This window comes from Rhinatrema bivittatum, chromosome 2 (assembly GCF_901001135.1).
Source record: "Rhinatrema bivittatum chromosome 2, aRhiBiv1.1, whole genome shotgun sequence".
NCBI classification, from domain to species: domain Eukaryota; kingdom Metazoa; phylum Chordata; class Amphibia; order Gymnophiona; family Rhinatrematidae; genus Rhinatrema; species Rhinatrema bivittatum.
This window is the reverse complement of record NC_042616.1, coordinates 149,514,207-149,538,834: the sequence shown is the minus strand read 5'-3', so window position 1 is coordinate 149,538,834 and position 24,628 is coordinate 149,514,207. Positions and strand designations below refer to the sequence as shown.

General features: G+C 43.5%; 1 protein-coding gene across 3 annotated transcripts in view; it reads left to right on the top strand.

Annotated features, from left to right (window-relative positions):
* PLXDC2 (plexin domain containing 2) overlaps positions 1-24,628 on the top strand; it is a 968,372-nt gene that overhangs the window by 918,591 nt on the left and 25,153 nt on the right. For all 3 annotated transcript variants that reach the window (XM_029588733.1, XM_029588732.1, XM_029588734.1), the window contains one exon: positions 14,615-14,775. In XM_029588733.1, the coding sequence (XP_029444593.1) occupies positions 14,615-14,775 (161 nt within the window). The remainder of the gene's footprint in view (positions 1-14,614; positions 14,776-24,628) is intronic.

The following is a 24,628-nucleotide window of genomic DNA, read 5'->3' as shown; positions in this document are numbered from 1 at the left end:
GGTTGTGTCAACCCCACCTCGGCCCAAGGGTCCACCTCCAGTGCAACAGTTTGCAAAGGCCATGGACTCAGCAGAGCCGCGTGCCCTACAGGCCATTTCTGGCCTGACATCCAAAGTACAAGAACAGCAGCAGTTTCTCGAGGCACTGGCCTCCTCCATTGAGTGTCTCCACACCCAGCTTGATGCCTTCACCAGCAATCCGGTTCCAGTACCGGCTCCTTCTCATCCATAGCCGTCATCTTCTACTCCTCGAGGTATGTTGGCCCTACCAGTGCCCCCTTGTTTCAATGGTGACTCCAAGCTCTGCAAAGGGTTCATCAACCAATGCTATATGCAGTTCGCTCTGCAGCCCTCCATCTTCCAGGACAAATTAACCAAGGTCACCTTTATCCTGTCTCATCTTGTAGGGAAGGCGCTGGCCTCAGCTTCTCTCCTGTGGGAACGATCGGACTCCTTCCTAAGAGAGTTGTCCCTGTTCATGGCTGTGTTTCAATGGATGTTTGATGATCCAGGGCGGCATGCCGTGGCAAGCACCAGTTTGTTACACCTTCGTCAAGGTCAAAGAAGTCTCTTTGTCTATACTATTGAATTTTGGACTTTGGCTTCTGAACTCGTTTGGCAGGAAGACTGCCTACAAGCTATCTACCTGGATGGGCATTCCCCACAGCTGAAGGATGAGCTGGTTGCATGGGAGCTCCCTTCCTCTCTTGAGGACCTTATAGACTAAACTGGCCAAATTGATCATTGTCTCCAAGAGCGTCACTGGGAGAGTCGGATTCCCAAGAAGCCCTCTTGGGTTCAATCCCGTTTGTCACCGACCACCAGCCCTGCCTCCGGTGGGGTTCCTATTGTGGCCAAGATGGAAGAGCCCATGCAGCTGGGCCATGGGTGGCTGACCCCAGAAGAGCACCTCCAGCGGAGACAAACCGGTCTGTGTCTGTATTGCGGAGCGCCTGGCCACCATCTACAGACCTGCCCCATCCATCTGGGAAACTTCCAGGCCTAAGTTCAGTTGGGGTCCTGAATTTGGGTGCAACCTCTCCAGCCCCTCAATTATCTGTACCAGTCACCCTGATCTGGGACTCCCGGTCCTTTCCAGTCCTTGCTCTGGTGGATTCCGGAGCAGGAGGTAATTTTATCCTCTAGAATCTAGTTCAACTCATGGGTATAAAAACCCATCCTCTGGAGACTTCCCTGTGCATAGCTTCCATTTGTAGGGAACCATTACCTGGTCGAATATTCTTCACTACAGAGCCAGTTCAATTATGCACTGGCGCTCTCCACACGGAAAAAATTGAATTATTAGTATTGGAGAAATCCATTCATCTGGTGGTCTTAGGACTACACTGGCTCCAACATCACTCTCCCCAATTTGATTGGGGTTCACTTCAACTGGTGGAATGGGTTTCCACCTGCCACCAGTCCTCTCTGCATAAAGTGGTTCCGCCACCTGTGGTTCCTCTGGCTGCCACTTCTTCAGGCATACCTGCTCCGTATACGGATTTTGAAGATGTATTCTTCAAGCAAAAAGCAGACATCCTTCCACCTCTTTGGAGGTTTGATTGTCCCAAAGACCTTCTACCAAGGACCACGCCTCCCTGAGGGCATACCTATCCTCTGTCTCTTCCCGAGACAAAGGCTATAATGGAGTACATTCAGGAAATCTTGTGAAGGGATTCATCCACCCCTCTACGTCTCCTACCATGGCAGGATTCTTTTTTGTGACTAAGAAGGATGGGTCTCTCAGGCCATGTATCGACAACCGTGGCCTGAACTCCATTACCTGTAAAGACAAGTTCCCTCTGCTACTTATCTCAGAACTATTCGATTACCTGCATGGAGCATCCATATTCACTAAGTTGGACCTATGCGGGGTGTACAACTTGATACGAATCCATCCTGATGATATTTGGAAGACAGCTTTTAACACCAGAGATGGGCATTAGAAATACCTGGTGATGCCCTTTGCTCTCTGTAATGCGCCCACAGTTTTCCAACGAATGATAAACAAAATTTTCAGAGATTTGCTGTATACCAAGGTTGTGGCGTACCTGGATGACATCCTTGTCTTTTCTAAAGATCTGGCCACACACCACACTGATGTCTGTACTGTCCTCCAACGCCTTCGTGAGAATCACTTATTTGCAAAGTTGGATAAGTGTTTATTTGAGAAATCGAGTCTGGCTTTCCTTGTGTATATTATATCCCAACGAGGATTTTCTATGGACCCTGCCAAGTTAAAAGGAATCCAAGACTGGCCATAGCCCATGGATCTTAAGGCTCTCCAGCAGATCTTAGGATTCTCAAATTACTATCGCCATTTTATTCTACACTATTCAACCTTGACCACCACTCTGACTGCATTGACTCGCAAGGGCCAAGACACTCGAAATTGGACACCGGAAGCCATTACTGCCTTCCACCACTTTAAAGGAGCTTTCCAGGCTGGGTCTTGTCTTCATCACCCTGACCCGAACCGCCCCTTTCTGGTAGAAGTGGATGCCTCCACAATTGGAGCTGGGGTGGTCCTGAGCCAACTCACTGCTTCTGGATCCATAATTCCATGTTCATTCTACTCTCGTAAGTTCTCATCTGTGGAACTAAATTATAGTATTGGAGATCATGAATTACTTGCCATTAAACTGGCCCTTGAAGAATGGCACCCATAGCTAGAGGGCGCTCGGTATAAATTCATAGTATTCACTGACCACAAGAACCTGGAACATTTGAGCCATGCCCAACGTCTCAACGCCCGTCAGGCCCAATGGGCCTAATTCTTTTCCAGGTTCAACTTTGAACTTTGTTACCGTCCAGCTGAGAAAAACCTCCGGGCAGATGTCCTTTCATGCTCTTTTGAGCCTGAGGATACTCCGAAACAACCCGGTCATATAATAGATCCAGCTTGTATCTGCTTGTCTGCTACTCACCCAGTCCCTACTGGGAAGACTGTTGTGCTCCAATAACTCCGAGAAAGAATCCTCCATTGGGCACATGACTCGAAGTTTGCTGGTCACCCAGGGCGAGCACAAACCTTGGCGCTGCTCCAGCAGTTCTTCTGGTGGCCCACTATGGTCTCTGACGTGAAAGCCTACATCAAATCCTGTAACATTTGTGCAAAACAGAAACTCCTGGTCGGTCGACCCTGGGGTTTGCTTCAGCCACTTCCAGCTCTCGAGGAACCGTGGACCCACCTGTCAATGGATTTCATCGAGGACTTGCCTCCATCTAAAGGCCATAGCGCTATATGGGTAACCATAGATCGATTTTCAAAAATGGCCCATTTCTTTCCTCTACCGGGCCTACCATCTGCTCCTGAGTTGGCACGCCTATTCTTTTGTCATATCTTGACATTACATGGCCTACCCAAGGATATTGTCTCAGACAGAAGTCCACAATTTGTTGCTAGATACTGGCATGCTCTTTGCCAAATATTCGGCATTAACTTCAGTCTAACAACTGCTTACCACCCTCAAGCCAGTGGACAAGCTGAGCATATGACCCGCTCTTTGAAGGCATTTCTCCGTGCCTTCATAAATGACCACCGAGACAATTGGTCTGAACTCCTTCCTTGGGCGGAGATTTCTCACAACTCCCAAATCGCCACTGCTACAGGCACGTCATCGTTTTCCATCATCTATGGGAAGCAACCACAACTAGGGATGTGAATCGTTTTTCGACGATTAAAATTATTGTCCGATAATTTTAATATCGTCTTAAACCGTTATGGAACACAATACAATAGAGATTCTAACGATTTATCGTTATAAATCGTTAGAATCGTGAGCCGGCACACTAAAACCCCCTAAAACCCACCCCCGACCCTTTAAATTAAATCTCCCACCCTCCCGAACCCCCCCCCCAAATGACTTAAATAACCTGGGTGTCCAGCGGCGGTCCGGAACGGCAGCGGTCCGGAACGGGCTCCTGCTATTGAATCTTGTTGTCTTCAGCCGGCGCCATTTTCCAAAATGGCGCCGAAAAATGGCGGCGGCCATAGAACAACACGATTCCACGGCAGGAGGTCCTTCCGGACCCCCGCTGGACTTTTGGCAAGTCTTGTGGGGGTCAGGAGGCCCCCCCCAAGCTGGCCAAAAGTTCCTGGAGGTCCAGCGGGGGTCAGGGAGCGATTTCCCGCCGCGAATCGTTTTCCGTACGGAAAATGGCGCCGGCAGGAGATCGACTGCAGGAGGTCATTCAGCGAGGGTTCCGGCGCCTCGCTGAATGACCTCCTGCAGTCGATCTCCTGCCGGCGCCATTTTCCGTACGGAAAATGATTCGCGGCGGGAAATCGCTCCCTGACCCCCGCTGGACCTCCAGGAACTTTTGGCCAGCTTGGGGGGGGCCTCCTGACCCCCACAAGACTTGCCAAAAGTCCAGCGGGGGTCCGGAAGGACCTCCTGCCGTGGAATCGTGTTGTTCTATGGCCGCCGCCATTTTTCGGCGCCATTTTGGAAAATGGCGCTGGCTGAAGACAACAAGATTCAATAGCAGGAGCCCGTTCCGGACCGCTGCCGTTCCGGACCGCCGCTGGACACCCAGGTTATTTAAGTCATTTGGGGGGGGGTTCGGGAGGGTGGGAGATTTAATTTAAAGGGTCGGGGGTGGGTTTTAGGGGGTTTTAATGTGCCGGCTCACGATTTTACGATTTTTCACGATATTTTACCCCCCCAAACGGCAACAATACGATTCCCTCCCCCTCCCAGCCGAAATCGATCGTTAAGACGATCGAGGACACGATTCACATCTCTAACCACAACCACAATTACCCATACCATTGTCAGTACCGTCCCCTGCTGCACAGGCTACAGCTGATGCCCTCAAAACTTTATGGGAACAGACGAATCTTCGCTTACATCAAGTCGCTTCCCGGGCCAAGAGTTCTGCTGACAGTCACCGACACTCGGCCCCTGAATTCCTTCCTGGTCAGAAAGTCTGGTTGCGTACTCGGTATATCCGACTCAAGATACCTTCTCAAAGGTTCACTCCAAGGTACATTGGACCTTTTTCGGTCACCCAACGCATTGGACCAGTTATATACCAGCTTCGGTTGTCACCTACGCTGGGAATACACAATACGTTTCACGTATATGTCCTAAAAACAGTGGTCTTGTCCTGGCCTTCCTGAAAGGCTCCTGAACCACCTCCATTGGTGGCTGAGACTAATACAACCTACAAAGTACATGAAGTCCTTGACATCCGCTGTAGGGGCCACCAATGGGAATACCTCCTTTCGTGGAAGGGTTACGGTCACGAAGAAAACTCATGGGAACCAGCTCAAAACATCCTAGACAAAACCCTCCACCTGCCCTTTCATCATGCCCATCCGGGCAAACCCTGACATCCAAGGGGGGGGGGGGGGGCGTAAAGCAGGGGTACTGTTAGGAGTGCCCGCAGACCCATGGCATGGCCCTCTCACCTCTCTGCAATAACTCCATCTCCTGGTTCCTCGTCTCTGGCAGTGGTGGGCTGCCAGCTCCATCCTCAGGCCCCCCCTGGTACCTCCTGCTCAGCTACAGTGCCTGGTGTTCCTGGTCCAGCCACCATCTCCATTGCTTCATGTGAAGCCTCTCCGCATGGCCCTTGGAGAGACACTGCTACATGGTGCTGCGCCCCTCCCTAGGTGCGCGCATCACCAATGCTTAAGTAGGGCCCATGGCGGGAACCGAGCCGCGGCCCTGGATGATGACATGAGCGGAGCACTGATACTTAACCCAGGCTCCGCTCCCTAGCTTTGCCTTTACAACAGATCTCCTCGCTGGTCGAGTACTCGTTGCCTCCTGAGAGTTTCATCTCGCTCCCGTGTTCCTGTTCCTCGCTGTTCCTGGTTCCTGACTCCTCGCCTCTACGTTCCTGCTCTTCACCTTTCCTTGGATTGCCTACACGAACTTTGACTTTGCTTTGCCTGACCATGCATCAACTCTCTCCAAGCCCGGACCTCTGCTTCACCTGACCATGCCTTTGACTCCAGACCCAGACCTCTGCATTGCCTGACTACGTTGTTGCCTCTCTCCAGACCCAGACCACTGCATTGCCTGACTACGTTGTTGCCTCTCTCCAGACCCGGACCTCAGCATTGTTTGACTACACTTGACCATCTCCATGTTCAGACCTCAGCCTTGCTTGCCACTGCTTCCAGATTGCCACCAGCCCTGACTCAAGCCTGTTCTTTGACGCCTCTTCAGCCTACTTCCTGGACTTGGTCTATTCAGGCTTCAGCCTGCTCTTGCTTGGGCACCCCCTGTACCTCATCCAGTGTAAGACTGTACCATCTTCCTTCTGCTGCCTCTGGGCTGATCACGATCTCCTCATCAACGACATACAGATGCCCACCTAAGTCCAGCTGGCCCCGGCACCCAAAGGCTCAACCCGCGGGGAACGAGGGCTGGTATTGGTGAAGCTCCAGCTGGCCTCTGTTCATCAGCCCACTCCACATGCTGATGGTGGGGACCCGTAAGTCCCTACCTACGGGTTACGTCAACCCCACCTCAGCCAAGTGTCTACCTCCAGTGCAACAGAGCTAAAAATTCAGGTACAGTAGATATTTCCCTGCCCCAGAGGGTTTACAATCTAGTGGCATAATTTTCTAAGCTGCAGAACTCTCATCAAAGGGGAAAATGCCACAGGATTCACTAACCTGTGGAACTGAGTGCCACAAGTTTGTAAGTCCCACTGTATTTTAACATGATAGCACCATATGAAGGCAGTCGTATATCCCTGGGTCACCATCTTTTAAAGTAGCCAAGTAGCCCTCAGATTTCCTCTCCCCTCTGTAGGGGTAAAACTAGTGGCGTTCTAGTGAAACACCTTTCCGAGCCTCCTCCCCTGCTGCACCCAGAAATGGCACAAATGTAAAAAAGAAAAATGAATGTGTAAAGCTTCTAGTCTTGTCCCCATTCCTCAGTGCAATGCCTCACCCCTTTGGTATCAAAAAATGCCCCCCCGCCAAGTTCCCCAGACTTCCTTCCTCCCCCAAGTCCCTCCTTTGATGCCCTCAACAATTAGGCAAAGTTTTTGATGGTACGGTGGTAATTGAAGGGTTTCCTAGGATTCCGGGTCCAGCTGCACTATTTTGCAAATGGTACCATCAGGCTCAGAGAAACATATGGCCCTATCATCCAACTCGCCCAACTCACCCCTAAACCTCACCCCGAGTTACTAGTGCCCCCTCTTACAGTGGTATAAGTAGTAAACTTTTTTGTGTGCCACTACAGAGATTCTCTCTCTCCCTCTCTCTTTTTTTCTCTCTCTCTCTCTCACTCGCCAGCAGCCCAAAACACCAAAACCCTGTCTGGTCAGTAATGCAGTATGCGATGGACTTCTCAGCTTGCGATGTGAAAATAATATGGGGTATGATAAATTTAACATATGTTGTGGTAAAATATCTATGCCAGGAAAATTATCCTAACCATGCCCTTTTTTTTTTATCGTGGATGCTATTTTTGATATATTTATCGCAAAATGATGAATCTAGGCCAAAGTTAGCAAAATCTCTTGAGGTGTAGCTTGCTTTCCCTAAGATAATGCAGCCTGCAGACTTCATGGCATGCCATGTTATTTATTACCATATTAATGAGCTAATTTGCATGTAGTTGCACACAAAGCAGCTCATTTTAATATCCATTTTGTATTTTGGAGGCAATTTTCAAAGGAGTTGCACATGTAAATGTAACTACTATCATAGCAATTTTCAAGAGCCGTTTACTCGCATAAAGTCAACTTACATTAGTAAACCCTATGGACATTTCAATGTCATATATTGTGGCAATTTTCAAAAGACCACTTACTCAAGTAAAGTGCATTTACTTGAGTAAAACCCAGTTTTACACATGTAAATGATTTTTAAAATCAGGCCCTTTGGAGGTAGCAAACATGCGCTGGTTTGGATGCACGTTTTGGATGCACTAAAGCCCGGTATTGCATCAGGTGCAATTCTAGAGCATCCAAAACGTGTATCTAACCGTGTGTTCAGCGGCACACTGACCTTAACACCCGATATTGCATCAGCCTGAACATGTTTAAAACTGCCAGCCTTTGTGCATACAAATGTATGCATTCAGCTGAGTGGAAATTTCAAAGTTTGGTGTTTGTATGCATAATTCAAAAAGTTACCCACACAATTGCTTTGAATATTGACCTCCATGTATATACAGCTTGCTTTCTTGTTATCTGTTATATTCATCATTCTACTGGCTTTTCTTTCTACTACTTTTCTAAATTTGTCCTTAAGCTGTGCACTATGAACCTGAGAACTGCCTAGTAACTGATGAACTTCAGATACAATCAGAGCCATCCTGTGTGTGTGGGGAGGGGGAATGCACCGGGGAAGGAGATGCATGGGGAGACCCTCCTAGGCCCTGCATTTTGGGGAGCCCCCCACTCTGCCATGATAGCCCCATCCCCCAACACTATCATGTCATTGTTCCAGAGCCCGCTGCTGTTGATTTGTCCTGGGTCCTACACCATCCTAAAGCCGGTTCATTACATATTCCATCCTTAAGTTATAGAAGACAAATTTACTATTTCTTATCATGTAGTCTTAGTGGAAGTCTACTTGAAAACTAATATTTATAGGAGTTCCGATTCTATAATCACTTCTCAGATGCAAGGAGATTGTTTATTTTTGCTCTTTCCCTCTTCCTTCTCGTTTACCTTTTTCTATCATTTTGGGCTCCCTGCTTTTGAGTTTGCAGTGGAAAATAAAGTGTGCTGGCTCTATTGTACCAAGACTGTGATGTTCCTCTGCTGCACTGATTTATAGCAAACTCCTGCCCGTTTAAATGTCATCTAATGATGTACATCTTGCAATAAGATACTAAAGATTTCCCTCCTTTTCTGGCAGGCTATTGTACTTACAGAAATAACTTTTTATTTTGTGTGTAAAGGTTATAATTCATCATTGAGCTCTGCATTTGTGTGCCCAACATTATAGCCTTTGAGAAATGGATGCGCACAATAATAAAACGCCAAGAACATCAAGCTAATCAGATCATAGGCTGGCTTGCTTTACAATGCCTTTTACTCTATGTATAAATTTCTCTCACAAAGAGTAATCTTATATTGTTCCACTGAACTACTGTTTGTTTTTTTAAATAAAATTAGAAATTGGTAAATGCTCTATAATAAATTGAAAATTTGCAGTAACCAGTGTGGAGCCATCGTGGTTGAAAGCCTAACATTAATGAACATGATGGGGCAGAAATTGAGAACAGTGGTGGACACAGGGCTGAGAGGTCAAGTAAAAAAATACAATGGGAATGCAGTATGAGGATTTATGGGCTGAATTTTCTAAGCCTTTTACACATATGAACCCATGATTTATCCATGTGAATGGTTATAGCAAAATAGCCCAAGGCTCCATGTGCATAAAAATATGCAGGTAACCTAGTCATGTACATACATCTACATGAATGGAGAGAGGCATTTCAGGGTGTTGAGTTGGAATTTATATAATTTTTTTTTCAAAAGGTTTATGTGTAAGTTAATCTGCAGAAGTTATGCCCTCTGAAGAGGTAGTGTAATTTCACTTTTATAAGTCATTTTGTGCACGTACCAGTTAAATTACCCAAGTATTTTCAACACAAGCTTATGCACATAAACTTTGCTTTGAAAATGTTGGCTGAAGTCTGCATGTACAAGTTTATTTATTTAATTATTTATAAACTTTTCTATACCGATATTCGTGGCGACATCATATCGGTTTACATTGTAACAATGAAGAGGTAATTACATTGAACAGGAAAGGGGGCAACAAGGGATAAATAGGAACAGAAAGCTTAGCGAAGAAAGGATAAAAGCACCAGAGAGCAAAACAACAACTAACTAATAATAGGCAAATATATACTCAACTGTAGTTATAAATGGGATCACAATCACAACAATAGGGTAGCTGAAATTGCAATTACAAATACAAACACAGCTGGGTCTTTAACAAAGGTGTCAGGCAGTGAGGGAGGCGGAGCTGAGGTTATTGGGGTATGCTTGTTTAAATAGCCATGTCTTGAGGTTAGTTCTGAATTTAGAGGGACATATTTCGAGCCATAGGTTAGCGGGTAGGAAGTTCCAATGAGAAGGTCCAGCTATGGAAATAGCTTGTTCCCTTGTGGATGTGAGGTGAGCGTGTTTTAGGGTGGGCACATGAAGGGTCCCATTGTTGGATGCTCTAGTGAGTCGCTTCGAGCGTTTGGGTTGGAATGGTTCTTCAAGCCAGCTGGAGTTGTGAATGTGTATGGCTTTGTGGATTATGGTGAGGGTTTTATAAATGATGTGGGAAAGGATAGGGAGCCAGTGCAATTCTTTGAGGATGGGGGTGATATGATCATATTTGTGGGCATTGGATAAAGTCCGTGCTATTGCATTCTGCATAAGTTGCAGAGGTTTTAAAGAGGTGGAGGGGAGGCCTAAAAGGAGTGAGTTGCAGTAGTCAAGTTTTGAAGCGAGGGTGGCTTGAATGATGGTGCAGAAGTCATTAGTGTGCAGTAAGGGTTTTAGTTTTTTCATGACGTTGAGTTTATAATAGCCTTCCTTGAGGATTTTACTAATATGTTTTTTAGGTTCAATTGCTGGTCGAGTTGCACCCCAAGGTTTCGTGCACAGGGTTACATAAGCCAGGAATTAAAGGCAGGATCATTTGCAATATTGTGATTAGGAGAAATATGTTGTGAGATGGAGAGCAGTTCGGTTTTTGAGGAGTTAAGGGCAAGGTGGAGATTGGAGAGTAGGGTATTTATGGAGGCAAGACAGTTCTTCCAGAATTCAAGGGCATTGGTGAGGGAGTCACAAACAGGGATAATGATTTGAACATCATCTGCGTAAAGGTAGAACTTGAGACCAAGATCTGTTAGGAGATTGCAGAGGGGGAGGAGGTAGAAATTGAGAGGAAGGAGCCTTGGGGAACTTCTTGGAAGAGGGCATGGAAGGAGGATTCAGCATTGCCTATTTTAACAGAGTATTGTCTGTTAGAGAGATAGGAGGAGAACCAGCTAAGGGCAGTGCCTGAGAGGCCAATGTCAGTGAGACAGGAGAGGAGTTGGGTGTGGCTTACGGTATCGAAGGCAGCAGAGATGTCCAGGAGGGCAAGGATGAAGCAATGTCCTTGGTCATTACCTCTGATGAGGTGATCAGAGAGGGAAAGAAGAATGGTTTCTGTATTAAGGTGCTTATGGAGTGGAGTATATTATTTTCTTCAAGGTAGTTCGTTAGCTGGGAATTGACCACTTTCTCCATGATTTTTGAAATGAAGAGGAGGTTAGAGATGGGCCGATAGTTAGCAGAGTCTTGAGGGTCTAAGGAGGGTTTTTTAAGAAGGGGTTTGATCACCACATGCTTAAGGGGGTTAGGAACAATGCCTGAAGAGAGGGAGCAGTTTATGATGGTAGCTAATGGTTTGGCTATGGTGTCTGATATCAAAAGTAGGGCTTTTGTGGGTATGGTGTCTGAGGGATGGGAAGCGGGTTTCATCTTTTTGAGGATGGATGTAATTTCGATGGATGAAGTGAGCTCAAGAGAGTCTAGGGCAGCAGGTGCAGAGAGGGGGTTTTGCACAGTATGAAGGGGTTCGGGAGGGAATCTGAGGAGAATATTAGATATTTTATTATGGAAGCAATGAGCCAATAGTTCACATTTGTTCTTTGCTTCTTTATCGGGGATGGGGCGGGGGGTCGGATTAGTGAGTTTGGAGACGTATGAGAAGAGAGTTTTCGGATTGTAGATATAGTCATGTATTCTTGCAGAGAAGAAGTTACGTTTGGCATTGAGGGTGGAGGATCTGTATATGTGAAGTGCAGATTTAAAGATGGAAATTTTCTGAGGAGATGGGTCTTTCCTCCAGGCTCTCTCTTTTTGTCTGAGATCGTTCTTTTTCTGTTTCAGTTCTGCTGTGTACCAAGGTTTGAGGTTTTTGGCTGTAAGGTTTAGCTCACTTCTGAGGATTGGACAGTGTTTATCTGCAATGTCCAGGGTGAGGTTGCTCCAGGTTTCAATTGCAACATTGGGATTAGAGCAGTCGAGCTTATGGATGGAGTTGGAGAAGGCAGCAATAAGATCATTGCTGGGGCAAGGTTTTCTATAATTAATAGTGTTGTTGGGAACAGGGTGGTTTGAGATAGGGGTCTTTATGGAGAGGAAGGATTTGATGAGGGAGTGGTCTGACCATGGAACAGGGGTGCAGACGGGGGTGTTAGTGGAAAGGATCTGCGAGTTAATGAACAACAAGTCTAATGTGTGTCCTGCTTTATGGGTAGGGGAGGATATGATTTGTTTATATCCCATGGCCTGGAGGGAGTTGAGGAGGGCTTCACAGGATGAGGAGCGTGGGGTGGCATCAACGTGGAGGTTAAAATCTCCTAAAATGATAGCTGGTGTTTCGATGTTTATATTGTCTGAGATGAATTCAATAAGGGGGGAGGGGTTATGTTCTTTGAGGCCGGGGGGTGCATAGATGAGACAGACTTGAAGGTCGTGGGATTTGTATAACCCAATCTCAAATTTGGTGGGGGGTTCAATAGTTATGGGTTTAAGTTTTATATGTTTTTTGATTGCGAGGAGGAGGCCTCCACCTCTTTTCTTAGGTCTTGGGGCAGAGAAAATGTCATATATTAGGTTAGGGAGCTGGTTGAGGAGGACCGTGTCAGTGTCTTTAAGCCAGGTCTCTGTTACAGCACAGATGTCTGGTTTGCAGTCAATTAGAAGGTCATTGAGAATTATGGTTTTCTTGGCGAAAGATTGGGCATTGAAGAAAATTACGGCTAGGGTGGTTAGTCCTAGGAGCTGTGGAACAGGTGAAGTGAGGATCAGGATTAGATATTTGTGATGGGAAGAGTGGTTGTGAGGTGTGAGGTGGTGGGGGGATCTGCAGGGGTGGTAGCGGATGCATGGGATAGGGAGGTTAAGGTAGCTTGCCATGTTCCTTGAAATACTGTAGTTTAGTGGCTAAAAATTGAGGGAGCAGTGAAGGGAAGGAGAGAAAAAAAGGAGGGCGGGTGCAGGGGGAGCAGGAATACAGACGCAGAGAAAATTGTAAACAGGCTTATAGATGCACAGTCAATATATCAATACTTGCATGAATGATAGAGACGAAAATGATTTCATAACTAAGCATTAAATTGGTGGGAAGTCAAGCATTGGAGGGAAACAGGACAAAGGAGGGTAAAAATAGGTTACTTGCAATGGGGCACTAAGGGGCGCACTAAGGGGCAGGCCCCCTAAGTCGCGCTCCTTTGGCGAGCGACGCCAGAAGTCGGGGCCAGGGCTTTAAAGATCCCTCCGGCCCCGGATGATGATGCATTCGGTGGTGGGCAGGCCGTCGCCGCGTGGTCGATCAGGGAGGAGGCAGTCCAGCAGATTTAGAGGCGGCTTCGGGGCTCCGGGGCCCCGATGGGTCGGCCCCAGTCATGCAGGAGTGAGGGCAGGGGCCCTGGTGCGAGGCGATAGCCGGCAGTCAAAAGGGAGCACAAGAAGTTGGGGCAGGGGCTTTAAAGATCCATCTGGCCCCGGATGATGATGTGTTCGGTGGTGGGCGGGCCGTCGCTGCATGGCCGATCAGGGAGGAGGCGGTCCAGCAGATTTAGAGGCGGCTTTGGGGCTCCGAGGCTCTGGGACCCTGACGGGTCGGCGTCGGTCGCGCAGACTTTAGTTCTACCTATACAGTTATAAAATTAATGTCCCTAGGTACCTCTGTCCAAATCGATAGAAGACTGGAGAGGGCAACAACTGAACAGATTAGATGGGCAAATTAGTCTTTTTCTGCTGTCATTTACTATGTTATTATGGGTTGCACTCAATTATATTTTGTGTTTTTTTAAATCCAACCAACATTGTATGTTGTTTCTTATAAGAAACTTTGGTTGTGATATGTATTGATTTGTACCTAAATTAATCCCAAGAAATAAATTCTGAGGTGCTCTCATTAAACTGGAAATATTAATTTGCATGTACGTTATGTATAGTTTTCCTTTAGGGGGTATGTCCACAGTAAAAATAGCTTTTATGGGAAAAATCAGTAAAAAGACATTCTCAGATTTTGTTGTGCTCCCTTCAGTACAGATTAAAATGTTTGAGGCTCATTTAGCAACCATCTGTTAAATATTTTCAATTCATTTACATAAGATTTGTGGAATCATTTTCTGAGCTGATGAAGCAGGTTTTCCCACAATGTGTATTTGGTAGCCTCCCTCCCCTCCCCATAAAGATATCTGACATTGATCAATTTGAGTTTCCAATGCAAAATAAGAAGGACAGACTCTAAAATGCATTACGTTAATAGTTTGTCTAAAGTGTGATTGCATTGTTTTATCATAAAATCAAAGTCAAACTCATTATAAAAATAATTAAGAACTTTAAAGTATCTAAATTACTTGCAAAAAAGAGGATATTCAGTTTGCTTACAATTGAGAGAACAATAAAACAACTGGAACTATCTTGCCAGTGGCATTATGAGCATTTAGGAAAATAAGAAAGCAAAATGTAATATATTTTATGATAGCAGTTAGTGGCAATATCTTCACAATTCAAAACAAAATCTTTACAAGCTCTGTGAGGCAAGAGTAAGACAGTTAAACCAAAGGAAATTGAAGAGTGCAAAAGTATTAACGCTAATCAATACACCATCTTTTCATAGCCTCTACAGATAACAGAGCAGCAGAGAAGAAAAGTGGAAATCTTCATGCTGGGTTAATTGTTGGGATTTTAATTCTAGTCCTCATTGTAGCAGCAGCCATCCTTGTGACAGTCTACCTGTACCATCACCCAACCTCTGCTGCTAGTCTCTTCTTCATTGAGGTAAGATTGCCATGTACAATGAAGCTATTCTGTATTCAAGAATGTGTCCATAATCATAGCACATTACATCTGATCCTGTGATAGTGTCCAGCTTCAGTAGGTGATCTGTGGTTGTAGGGTGTGTTATCAAGATTGGCAAATTATGCCACTGAACTAATTAAATTGTCATTATTGTAGCTAATAAATATTTAAACAGAAATGCATTACATATATTTATTTTATTTACAGTGTTTGAAGTTAAAAAAAAGTGAATCAGTTTCTAATTTTGCTCGTTAATTGTCAAGGTTATCTACAGGTTTTAGCCTGGGGTCATTAATATTTGTTTCAATAATCTAGTACAAACAGAGAACATAACATAAGTAAACATCTATTTAATAAAATGCACTGGCTAATACCTTAGAAGTGAAGTTGAGTAGGTGGCAAGGTACATTGATATTATGCCTTGCAGCCTTTGTAAAAATGTTACATCTTTTATATTAGAATTACAATTTAATTAATTCAACCAGCCACAAATCTGTGCAGTACAAAGTGTGTAAACCAATACAGCAAGTGTAACAAGATGTACCCATGACAGGACTGTGGGCTATGTGATAACAGAGATAGCTAATAAGATTACACTGTATATTATGTAGTTAAGTGAATGTTTAGAAAAAAAGAAGATGAATAAATATTTTTCAGGCTATGCATTTAGATTTATTGGCTATGTTTTTTGTTTCATTGTTAACTTTTTGTAATTTTTTTTTGTTTTGTTTGTCATTTATTTAGTTTCATTTATTTGAAATGAATTAAACAATATAAGAACATAAGAAATTGCCATGCTGGATCAGACCAAGGGTCCATCAAGCCCAGCATCCTGTTTCCAACAGAGGCCAAAACCAGGCCACAAGAACCTGGCAATTACGAATTATGAACAAAAAAATGAAACATGGTCTCTTCCCCCCACCAAAAAATATCCAGCATCACAAAAATTAAAACATTCAAGGCCTCCTGAGCTTCCCCCTCACCCCCTTCTGGATGCCTCTTACTCCATCGGTGTCAACAGAGTCTAAATGGGCCAGGAGCAATCCTCAGTCATGCTTGCCCCACTGGGTCACTGTTTCAAAATGGCGCTGGATGGCCTTGAGGCCAACACCGTTTTTTTGTACTATTCCTCTTGGTTCCTCTTCCTGGTTTCCAAGGGGTATAAAGTATACTTGGAATATGGGACTTGCATGTAAGTGCAGAGGGAAGATTTGGAAGATGTACTATATTCCATGATAGGAGGTCAAAGAAGAGTGGAAAATTCCAAGCGAGAGAAAACTGACATGACTGCATTCTTAGAACCCTCTGTCTTCGGTATCAAAATCTTCAAAGAGCAGTGGCAGAGGGCATAGTATGGGACAGAAGGAATCATCCAAGGTGGAAACCCATGATGGAGTCTGGCTGCTCTTACTCAAAAGGGCACTAGCATCTGAACATGACCCCTTCTAAAACCACCCTGTAATGTAGGGAGAATAATGGCTGCACCACAGTGGCTGCAGCTGCCTCTAAGCTCACAGACATGAGTCCTGCATCTATAGAAAAACAAATGACTAGCCCCCCAGAAGCTTCTGAGACCTATCCTGTTCTTCAGATTTAAGCCGATGAATGCCTTCAGTGATCTTTGGCTACATTAAAAATGTCAATTACAGCATGACCTTTGTCCTTTGGGATCCTATTGCTTGGAAGTACATTTACCTTGTGCACAGAAAGAAGTATTTTTGCAGTGCTCATTTGTGCCAATGTGGCTCTTTAACTTCCTTCATTTTCTCTCTCTCTATCCCTCATTATCTCTCTCTCTCTTCCATGTGTTGTTGGTCATGCTAGTACCCTTTGAAAGCTTTCTTTATATATTTGGGATGGAGGGAAGGGCTGAAATGAGTACTGGCTAATCACTTGTCCATGTGTGTAACCCCCAGCTTGGGAGACTTCCTGCCTTTGTGGAGGCTGGGCCACCACAAAATTTAGGATGTCACAGACAGACATTTAAGGCCTGAGTTTCAAAAGCTTTTATGCAGTTAAAACCCAGTTGAGATTGCATAAATGAACTTTTGAAAATTCCCTGGGAGAGTGAGTGTGTGTACCCCAGGAGAGGAGCTGGGGTAGAGAAGCATTTGCGTGTACACTTTTGATTTTTTAAAGTATGTGTGTACATGCATGTGCACACATTTGCACCTGATCCTATGCAGGTATAAATGCATGCACGTATGCCATGCTGGTTTCCACATACAGCCTTTCATTTTTAAAGCAGCCTTACTAGTTCGCTTTGAAATTTCAAGCTGAAGTCTGTGTGTACTTTATATACATAAGCAACTATTTAATTACCCTCCATGGGGATAATTTTGTAACATCATGCATAAATTAGCCAGCAAAAACATGCATAAGTTACTTCAGTTTTCAAAGTGGACTTATGAATACCAAATCTACTCACACAAACTTACACTTGCTAACGTGTGCAGAATATTTTTCAGGCAAATTTAAGCACATAATCTTTTAAAATCCAGAGGTATGCACATTAAGTCCAATCTATTCCCCAAGACTCCCCCTGGGAGCACCTCCTGTCAGTTTGGGTGAACTTCCACACAAATATGTCATATGAACATAAGTTTATCTGTATATTGGGTGGGAAATTTTGTAACAGACAATTTTTGCTCATAAAACACTGTTTCAGCTGTAGAGGTCTCTTTGGAAATTATTATTTTAAATGCTAGCAGAAGAAGAGAAGGAGTAAAGTGCAGCATGCCAGAAAGACCCAGCTGCTAATTCTTCTGCTATCTCTTCACTTTTTTGTAATTAAGGATTCGTTGTGCTTTTCCAATGTCCTTGTCAGCCCTTGGGATGAGCCATGTTATTTGACCCTTATTTTAAGGAGAAACTGAAAGAGTTTGTGGCAAGAGGGAAAGAGACTGTGCAAATATATCCAGAATTTCTTGCTGTGAGATTTCTGAGACAGAGACAGGTGACTCAGCAAGGGTCCAATTACAGAGACATCAAAGAATTCAGACAGCTCTTATTCGGTATCATTGTCAACAGAGATTATGTCAGGGGACATAGTAACATGTTAGATAATAGCAAATAAGGATCTAGTATAACCCCTCTATTGTACCTGCTCCTTCCTATCTACAGTACTTTAGTTAAGGATAGATGTTTAAAAGCAATTGATTTCTACCTAACCACAATAAGACAACTTTTAATACATATGATAGTCATTTTAAATCATCAAAAAACTGAAATGATTTTCTTAAGTAGAAAACAAAACCTTGACAGAACTTTCCATTTTAATTCTGATTGCATGCAGATTGATTCTACTGACCAGTTTCATGACCCAGGAATTCTTATTGATCATGAATTTAGAATGAAATCTGATATCAAGCAAAAAGTTAGGGATGGTCATTTTAAATTACACATTTTAAAATATCTTAAGCCATTATTAGAATTTAATGATTTTAGAACTATTTTACAAACCTTAATTTTTTTCTACCATAGACTACTTTAATGCTCTTTTATTTGGTTTACCTGGAAATTGTTTAAGACCTTTACAGCTTCTCCAAAATGCAACTGCCAGAGTCTTGTGCAGAGGAAAAAGATATGACCATATCACGCTAATGTTGATAAATTTACATTGGCTTCCAATAAAACAGAGAATTGAGTATAAAATGTTGTGCATCATAAACAAATCATTAAACTGCGACCAAACTATATGGTTAAACGCCTCTTTATACTTTCATACACCGGAAAGGAATCTTAGGTCTGCAAACAAAGGTCTTCTCACAGTACCTTCTATGAGAACAGCACATTTATCTGAAGTTAGACATGAGTAATTTCAGTGGCTGGCCCTAAATTATGGAACTCGCTATCAGATGACCTTAGGCTCCAAAAAAGATATCAGAATATTCAAGAAAAACCTTAAAACCTGTTTATTTAAAAAAGCCTATGTCAATTAAGTGCTGTTCTAGGTACTCTACAGCAGTCAGTTGTGCTTATATCAATTTAAAGCAATGGTCCAAGCAGTACCTAGCAGCCAGAAGCATCCTTATAAACAAATATTTACTGCATATTTTATGTTAGCCTTAAATACTTTAGTTATTATTTTATTTATATTTTAGTGTAAAATTTTTTGTACTCCTATGCTAGTCTTAAATGGTTTGTATTCTTATGTTAGGCATAAACAATTTTAGTTTTGTATTTTACTTATATTTTAATGAATTTTAGTTTAATTTTTTTGTATCCTTTCCATGATAGGAGGTCATACTATATTTAAATTTTTGCATTTATTTACTGTACACCATCTAGACTATCAGTCTAGACGCTGTACCGTAGATTGACGGTATATGAAATAAATAAATAAACTTACAAGTTTGACTACCTGCAGAATAACTCGCTTTATCCAAGTCATGTGAAGAGTAGCAGGTATGAGAGCCCTTGATGCTGTGGCGTAGCTGACGTAGCCTTGAGGGCAAACCCCGACAGTTGGTGAATGAGCCTTGTAGTGGGACAGCCTGGAGTTTCACCTTTACCAGCCATCTGCCCTGCAGGTTGAGCCCTTGGGTGCTGTTGGCTGGCAGGACTTAGGCGGGTCCTTATGGTAATGAAAATAAATGAAGTCGAAGAGCACACCGGGGTCAGGGCAGCCAGCAGACTAATGACGTCAGAGACAGACCAAGGTTGGAGCAGGCAGCTAGTAAGAGTGGTCAGTTCGAGGAGGGGTCAGGTCCAGGCAGCAGGCAATTGCAGGCAGGTCCTGGCAGGAGTCAGGTCCAGGCAGCAGGCAATCATAGTCAGGTCCAACCAAGAGAAGACACTGGACAAGATAAATAAGAGAAGGTGAGGCTGGATGAAGTCAGCTGGACAAGACAAGGCTGAAGAAGACAAGGCTGGAAGGCAAGGCAAGGCTGGATGAGAGAAGACAAGGCTGGATGAGGCAAGGTGGAAGACAATGCAAGGCACAGGAATGCAGGAAAAAGGAAAACAAGGCAAAATGCACTGCAAGACAGAAGACCCATTGCTGAGGCAAGGCGGATTGCAGGGCCCTTGCTTAAATATGCCAGTTGACCTAACATCATTGAAGGGTGCTGCTCAGAATTTCCCACCATGGAGCCTTTAATATGTGTGCACATGCTTGCATGCATGCCTAAGGGAAGGCTGCAGCCTGGCTGTGTCAGCAGTGTGCAGAAAAAGCAGAGTTCAGCCGCAACTGGAGGTCCTCAACAGCGTGGGTTAGTAATGGGAGTGAGTGCGGCAGCTCGCATGGCCCTCCTGCAAACCATGAAACCTAACAGTACCCCACCTCCAAAGCCCCTCCCCCATCTTGCAGGGGAGGGGCTTTGGACATCTCAACATTCAAGAAAAAACTCAAGACGTGGCTGTTCACGCAGGCATTTCCTAACTCCAACATTATTTAATCTCCCATCAATCAACACGTTTCGCTAGTAATAACGTTAATAAATGTTATTTATTCAATGCTATCTATACTTATATATAATTATCTGATCTTCATTTTCCTTCTCACTCCAAGTTATTGATTTCCTTGTTATATGTAACTGCTTTTTCTGCACTATTGTTCAAATTGTAAAGTTTTATTATTATTACACCCCTGTTTCTTGTGAACCAGCATGATGGGACTATCGTCCTGAATGTTGGTATATAAAAAAACTTAAATAAATAAATAAATAAATAAATCTTCTGGACTTGAGTTTCCTGGGGTATCTCTTGTGAAGCTCAGATATGAATTGAGGAGCTTGCAAGTTGGAGGCTGGCTCCCAAGAATTCTACTCAGGTTCATATTTCTTCCAGAACATAAAATACTATAGCTGGTTTTGAACATTATGGGAATCTAAAATCTCCTAGACCTCAAACTGAGGGGGTCTGGAGGAGCAGTCTGCCTGGCCAGAAGAGGATGGCAGACCTCTGCAGTGAGACATGGAAAACATCATGAATTTGTAAAGATTCTGGTAGCTTGAGCTTGTAGGCTACAGGGTCTAATTGTCGCACAATGGGAAATGGACTCGCAGATTTGAAAATTTCAGAGATGGCATTTTCAATTGTAGAATATTAGTACTGAGCCAAACATGGGCTGGTGTTTCTTGTCAGCATTTTCTTTAAAGCACTCAGTTGTTTGCTCTAGAAGAAGACAGTGTGTCTTCTGCTACAGTTCTTGGAGTCCTGTCCCTCAGGTTAACTGCTGGACAAGAGTCTGAGTCTGGGATAGGTCTGGTTATACAGGGGTGGCATCCAAACATGATGTAGAAGGTTGAGGATCATGTGGAACTGTTCATGTGGTTATTATATGAGAATTTGGCCCATGGGAGGAGGAGAGCAGAGTTTTCCAGCCATTGGTTCACGTAGGCTCGTAGAAAGGCCTTGAGACTTTGATTTACCAGCTCAGTTTTTCCATAGCTCTCAGGGTGGTAAGCTGAGGTGTAATCCAATGTAATTCCAAGCTTCTTGTACAAGCCTTTCTAATAGCAGGCTTTGAAATGAGCCTCTCGATCTGAGAGAATGTGAAGAGGAAGCCCATGCAGCCGGAAGATGTGTTGGACCTAAATTTGGTTACTCAGGGCTAGTCAGTTTTCAAAGTGGCCAATTTAGGTATACATTGAAAGACGTTCTACTCAGAACTAAAGAAGCCTGTTTTCTGGGATGCATGCATGAACACATGCACATATAGGTCCGCAGTCTGCAAGGAATCGTGCTAGACCAGAGGTAGAGAGAGAGGCATCAAGAAGGAGGGATAGAGGGCCACTATGATTCAGGAGGGAAGAAGGGAGAAATGACCTCCAGAGATCAAGGAGGTGGTAGGAAGAGACAATGTGTGGATATGATATTAAACACAAATGTTATTTAGGAGAACACAGACAGACATGGAGATCTCATAAGCCTTCTTCTCTTTGAAAAGCGGGCTAGTTTGCTTTTTTGGAAATCTGAATTATTTTGTGGTTGTCATTTTCTGCATGTGTTTGAAAGAATCATAAAAGAAATTAAAGTATAAAAGAAAAGCATGCTAAAAGGGGTTTAGTTTTCAGGGAGGGTCATTTTCAAAAGTTTTTATGTGGATAAACACCACCTAAAAAAGCTGTTTGAAAATTGCTACTCCCCACCACTAAGGATAAAAGTACCTGTGCTGTGAACAGAATGCAGACTTTTGAATCTCCATGCACACTTTCGTAATGTACTTTGCATCTACTTCAAAGTTGATGTAAAGTATGCAGCGGCAGCAACAAGCGTACTCGCTTTCTCCCACCAACCCCAGTTTTCAAAAGGAAACTCTGCGGAGAGTTCCCTTTTGATAATTAGATTGCAGGCCTGCATGTACTGGGGCTATTTTTCTGGCAGGTCAGAATGAGTTGCCAACCTGAACTTTTTTTTTGTCTAAATCATTTGTATTCAAGATGCAAAATACACATGAAAAAAAACAAACCATACACCATAATATGTGGTGAAACATAAACTTTTCCCCTCATAGAGTACCCCCACAACTCACCCTTATCCCTAACCACCCTCCTGAACTGGAGGAACTGCAAACTCAAAGTTCTAAATAAATATATATCTGTGTTTATGGATGCTTCTCAATGGCCAATAATAATAATGAAGTATACTTCAAGATCTCCCAAACTTCTCAATCATAAGGGATAACTCCGGCTGGTCCCTTGTCATGAGTCCCTGTTGATTCAATTGCAATTTGAAGACAAAGAGGTTTTGGTCTCCTTCAGGCAACTGCTTAAGATATGGTATCCATATTTCTTGGAATAATTGATGTTGTAATAAAGTTATAATACTAACTTCCAGTTGAAACAGGACATACAATTTGATATACCATAATGATAGTGGTGGTGCTTTAGTATCCAACCAGTGTAAAAGTATACAACGCTTTGCCACTAATGCAACTTTAAGCAAGAACATTTTTTGCAGGTATTTCAAAAACACATGATTGACATTAATTCCCAGGAGATAAAAAGAACTGTGTTTAGGAACAGGAGAATGCAACATATTCCTCAGAGAAAAAATCACTGAGTCCCAAAAGTAAGCAATTGCAGAACAATCCCATAAACAATGTAATAAAGAGGCTGAATCATAAGAACATTTTCTAAATACTGCAGATTCTGCAAACCCTGCCTTGAATGTTTGTATTGGGGGTCACAATTATTCTCTGTATGATGCAAAACTGGGTTTCTCGATATATAACATTCTCAGAACTTTCGGGTATCAGTAATAGGCTTTCTTTAATATCTTTAGGCAAGATATCACCATTTAGTTCAATCCTCCAACTCCCAGCTAAGTCTACCAGTCTTGTATATGTAGAAATACTATGAATATACTTATACAACATAGAGAGAGACAGATGTTTTCTTTTATACAGTTGAAGCAAAACCTTGAACTCTGTAGAATTTAAAGGAGAAGATGTCTTCTTCAATAGGGAAGTGGCATAGGGCCTTATTTTCTAAGGCTATCGCACGCTTGCGCTACCAAACGTGCTACCAAGCACACTACCAAGCATGCGATAGCCTGAAATCGTAGCACACACCTTCGAAGGGGACATCGGGGCGGAGTCGGCCCCGGAAAAGGAGTCGTGGCATCATTGGGGCCAACTCCGCGAAGACGGCACAGACAGCAAAAAGGTAAGGAGCCTTTTCACTGCCTATTTCGCGCCGAATAACAACACCTTTTGTGGTGTAGTTATTCGGCGCGTCGCTGGCAGCGATCGCCTCCTGTTACCACCGAATTTTCTAAGTTCTGCGAACTTAGAAAATCCCCCTGGTGACTCCCCGACTCCTCCTCTTCCGGGGCCAACTCCACCCCGATGTAGGTAGCGCAGGCGTGCGATAGCCTTAGAAAATAAGGCCCATAGTGTTGAACTTGTAAATAGAGAAAGTGGTCCATATTATTCAAACCCATCTTCTGTTTACATTCTACAAATTACTGTATTTGTGTCTCCTCAATGTTGAAAAAGTGGGAAATAGTCTGATGACCTTTTAAATTGAGCTTCTGAAATCTACCATACAGTTATGGAAATCAATATTACCCACTAGGGAGAGAAACCCTGAAACGTGAAGAGATAAAGACAATTGCTCTTGTATAAAGTTCAATGCTTTCTGCATAGATATAATCAGGAGTGATATCAGCTTACCCTTCTCTTTTCCTACAGATCTGTAATGCAAGGACATATGTAAGTTGAAAGAATGAAGGATCTGAGTTTCATAAACTACATTAGAATAGGAATTAGTGTAAAGCAAATAAGTTCACAGTAGTCTCATTAAACAAGCCATATTATGCAGTTTAAAATTTGGAAAATGTAATCCTCTTTCCTCTTTTGGCAACATTAATTTGATCGAAGCTATCCTAGGTTTTTTTCCCCCTCCAGAGAAAACGGGAACAAGCTCTATTCAATATTTTAACATGTGTCGGGGAGAGAATCACTGGAAGCATCTGTAGTACATAAAGTAATTTAGGAAGTAGCACCATTTTGATTAAGATTATATGACCCTGGATTGAAAGAGCAAGATTTAACCATCCTAACAATCTTTGTTGAAAAATATCTCGAAAAGGTTTATTGTTAATGGAATATCATTGGGTAGGGTCTTGATGAACTTATATCCCCAAATATTTAAGGGAATGTAATTTCCATTGTAGTGGAAAATTTGGCCACAGATCATGTAAGGTACCTAGAATGTCCAGAGCTTCTGATTTATCTAAATTTAGCTTTAATCCAGAAAAGTGCCCATAGTCTTCAAACATTTATAACACTGCTGGCAAGGATATCTGTGAGTTAGAGAGGGTCATTAATTTATCACCTGTGAGGATGATGAAGTAAAGAATATATTAAGGGTTCCAAGGTTAA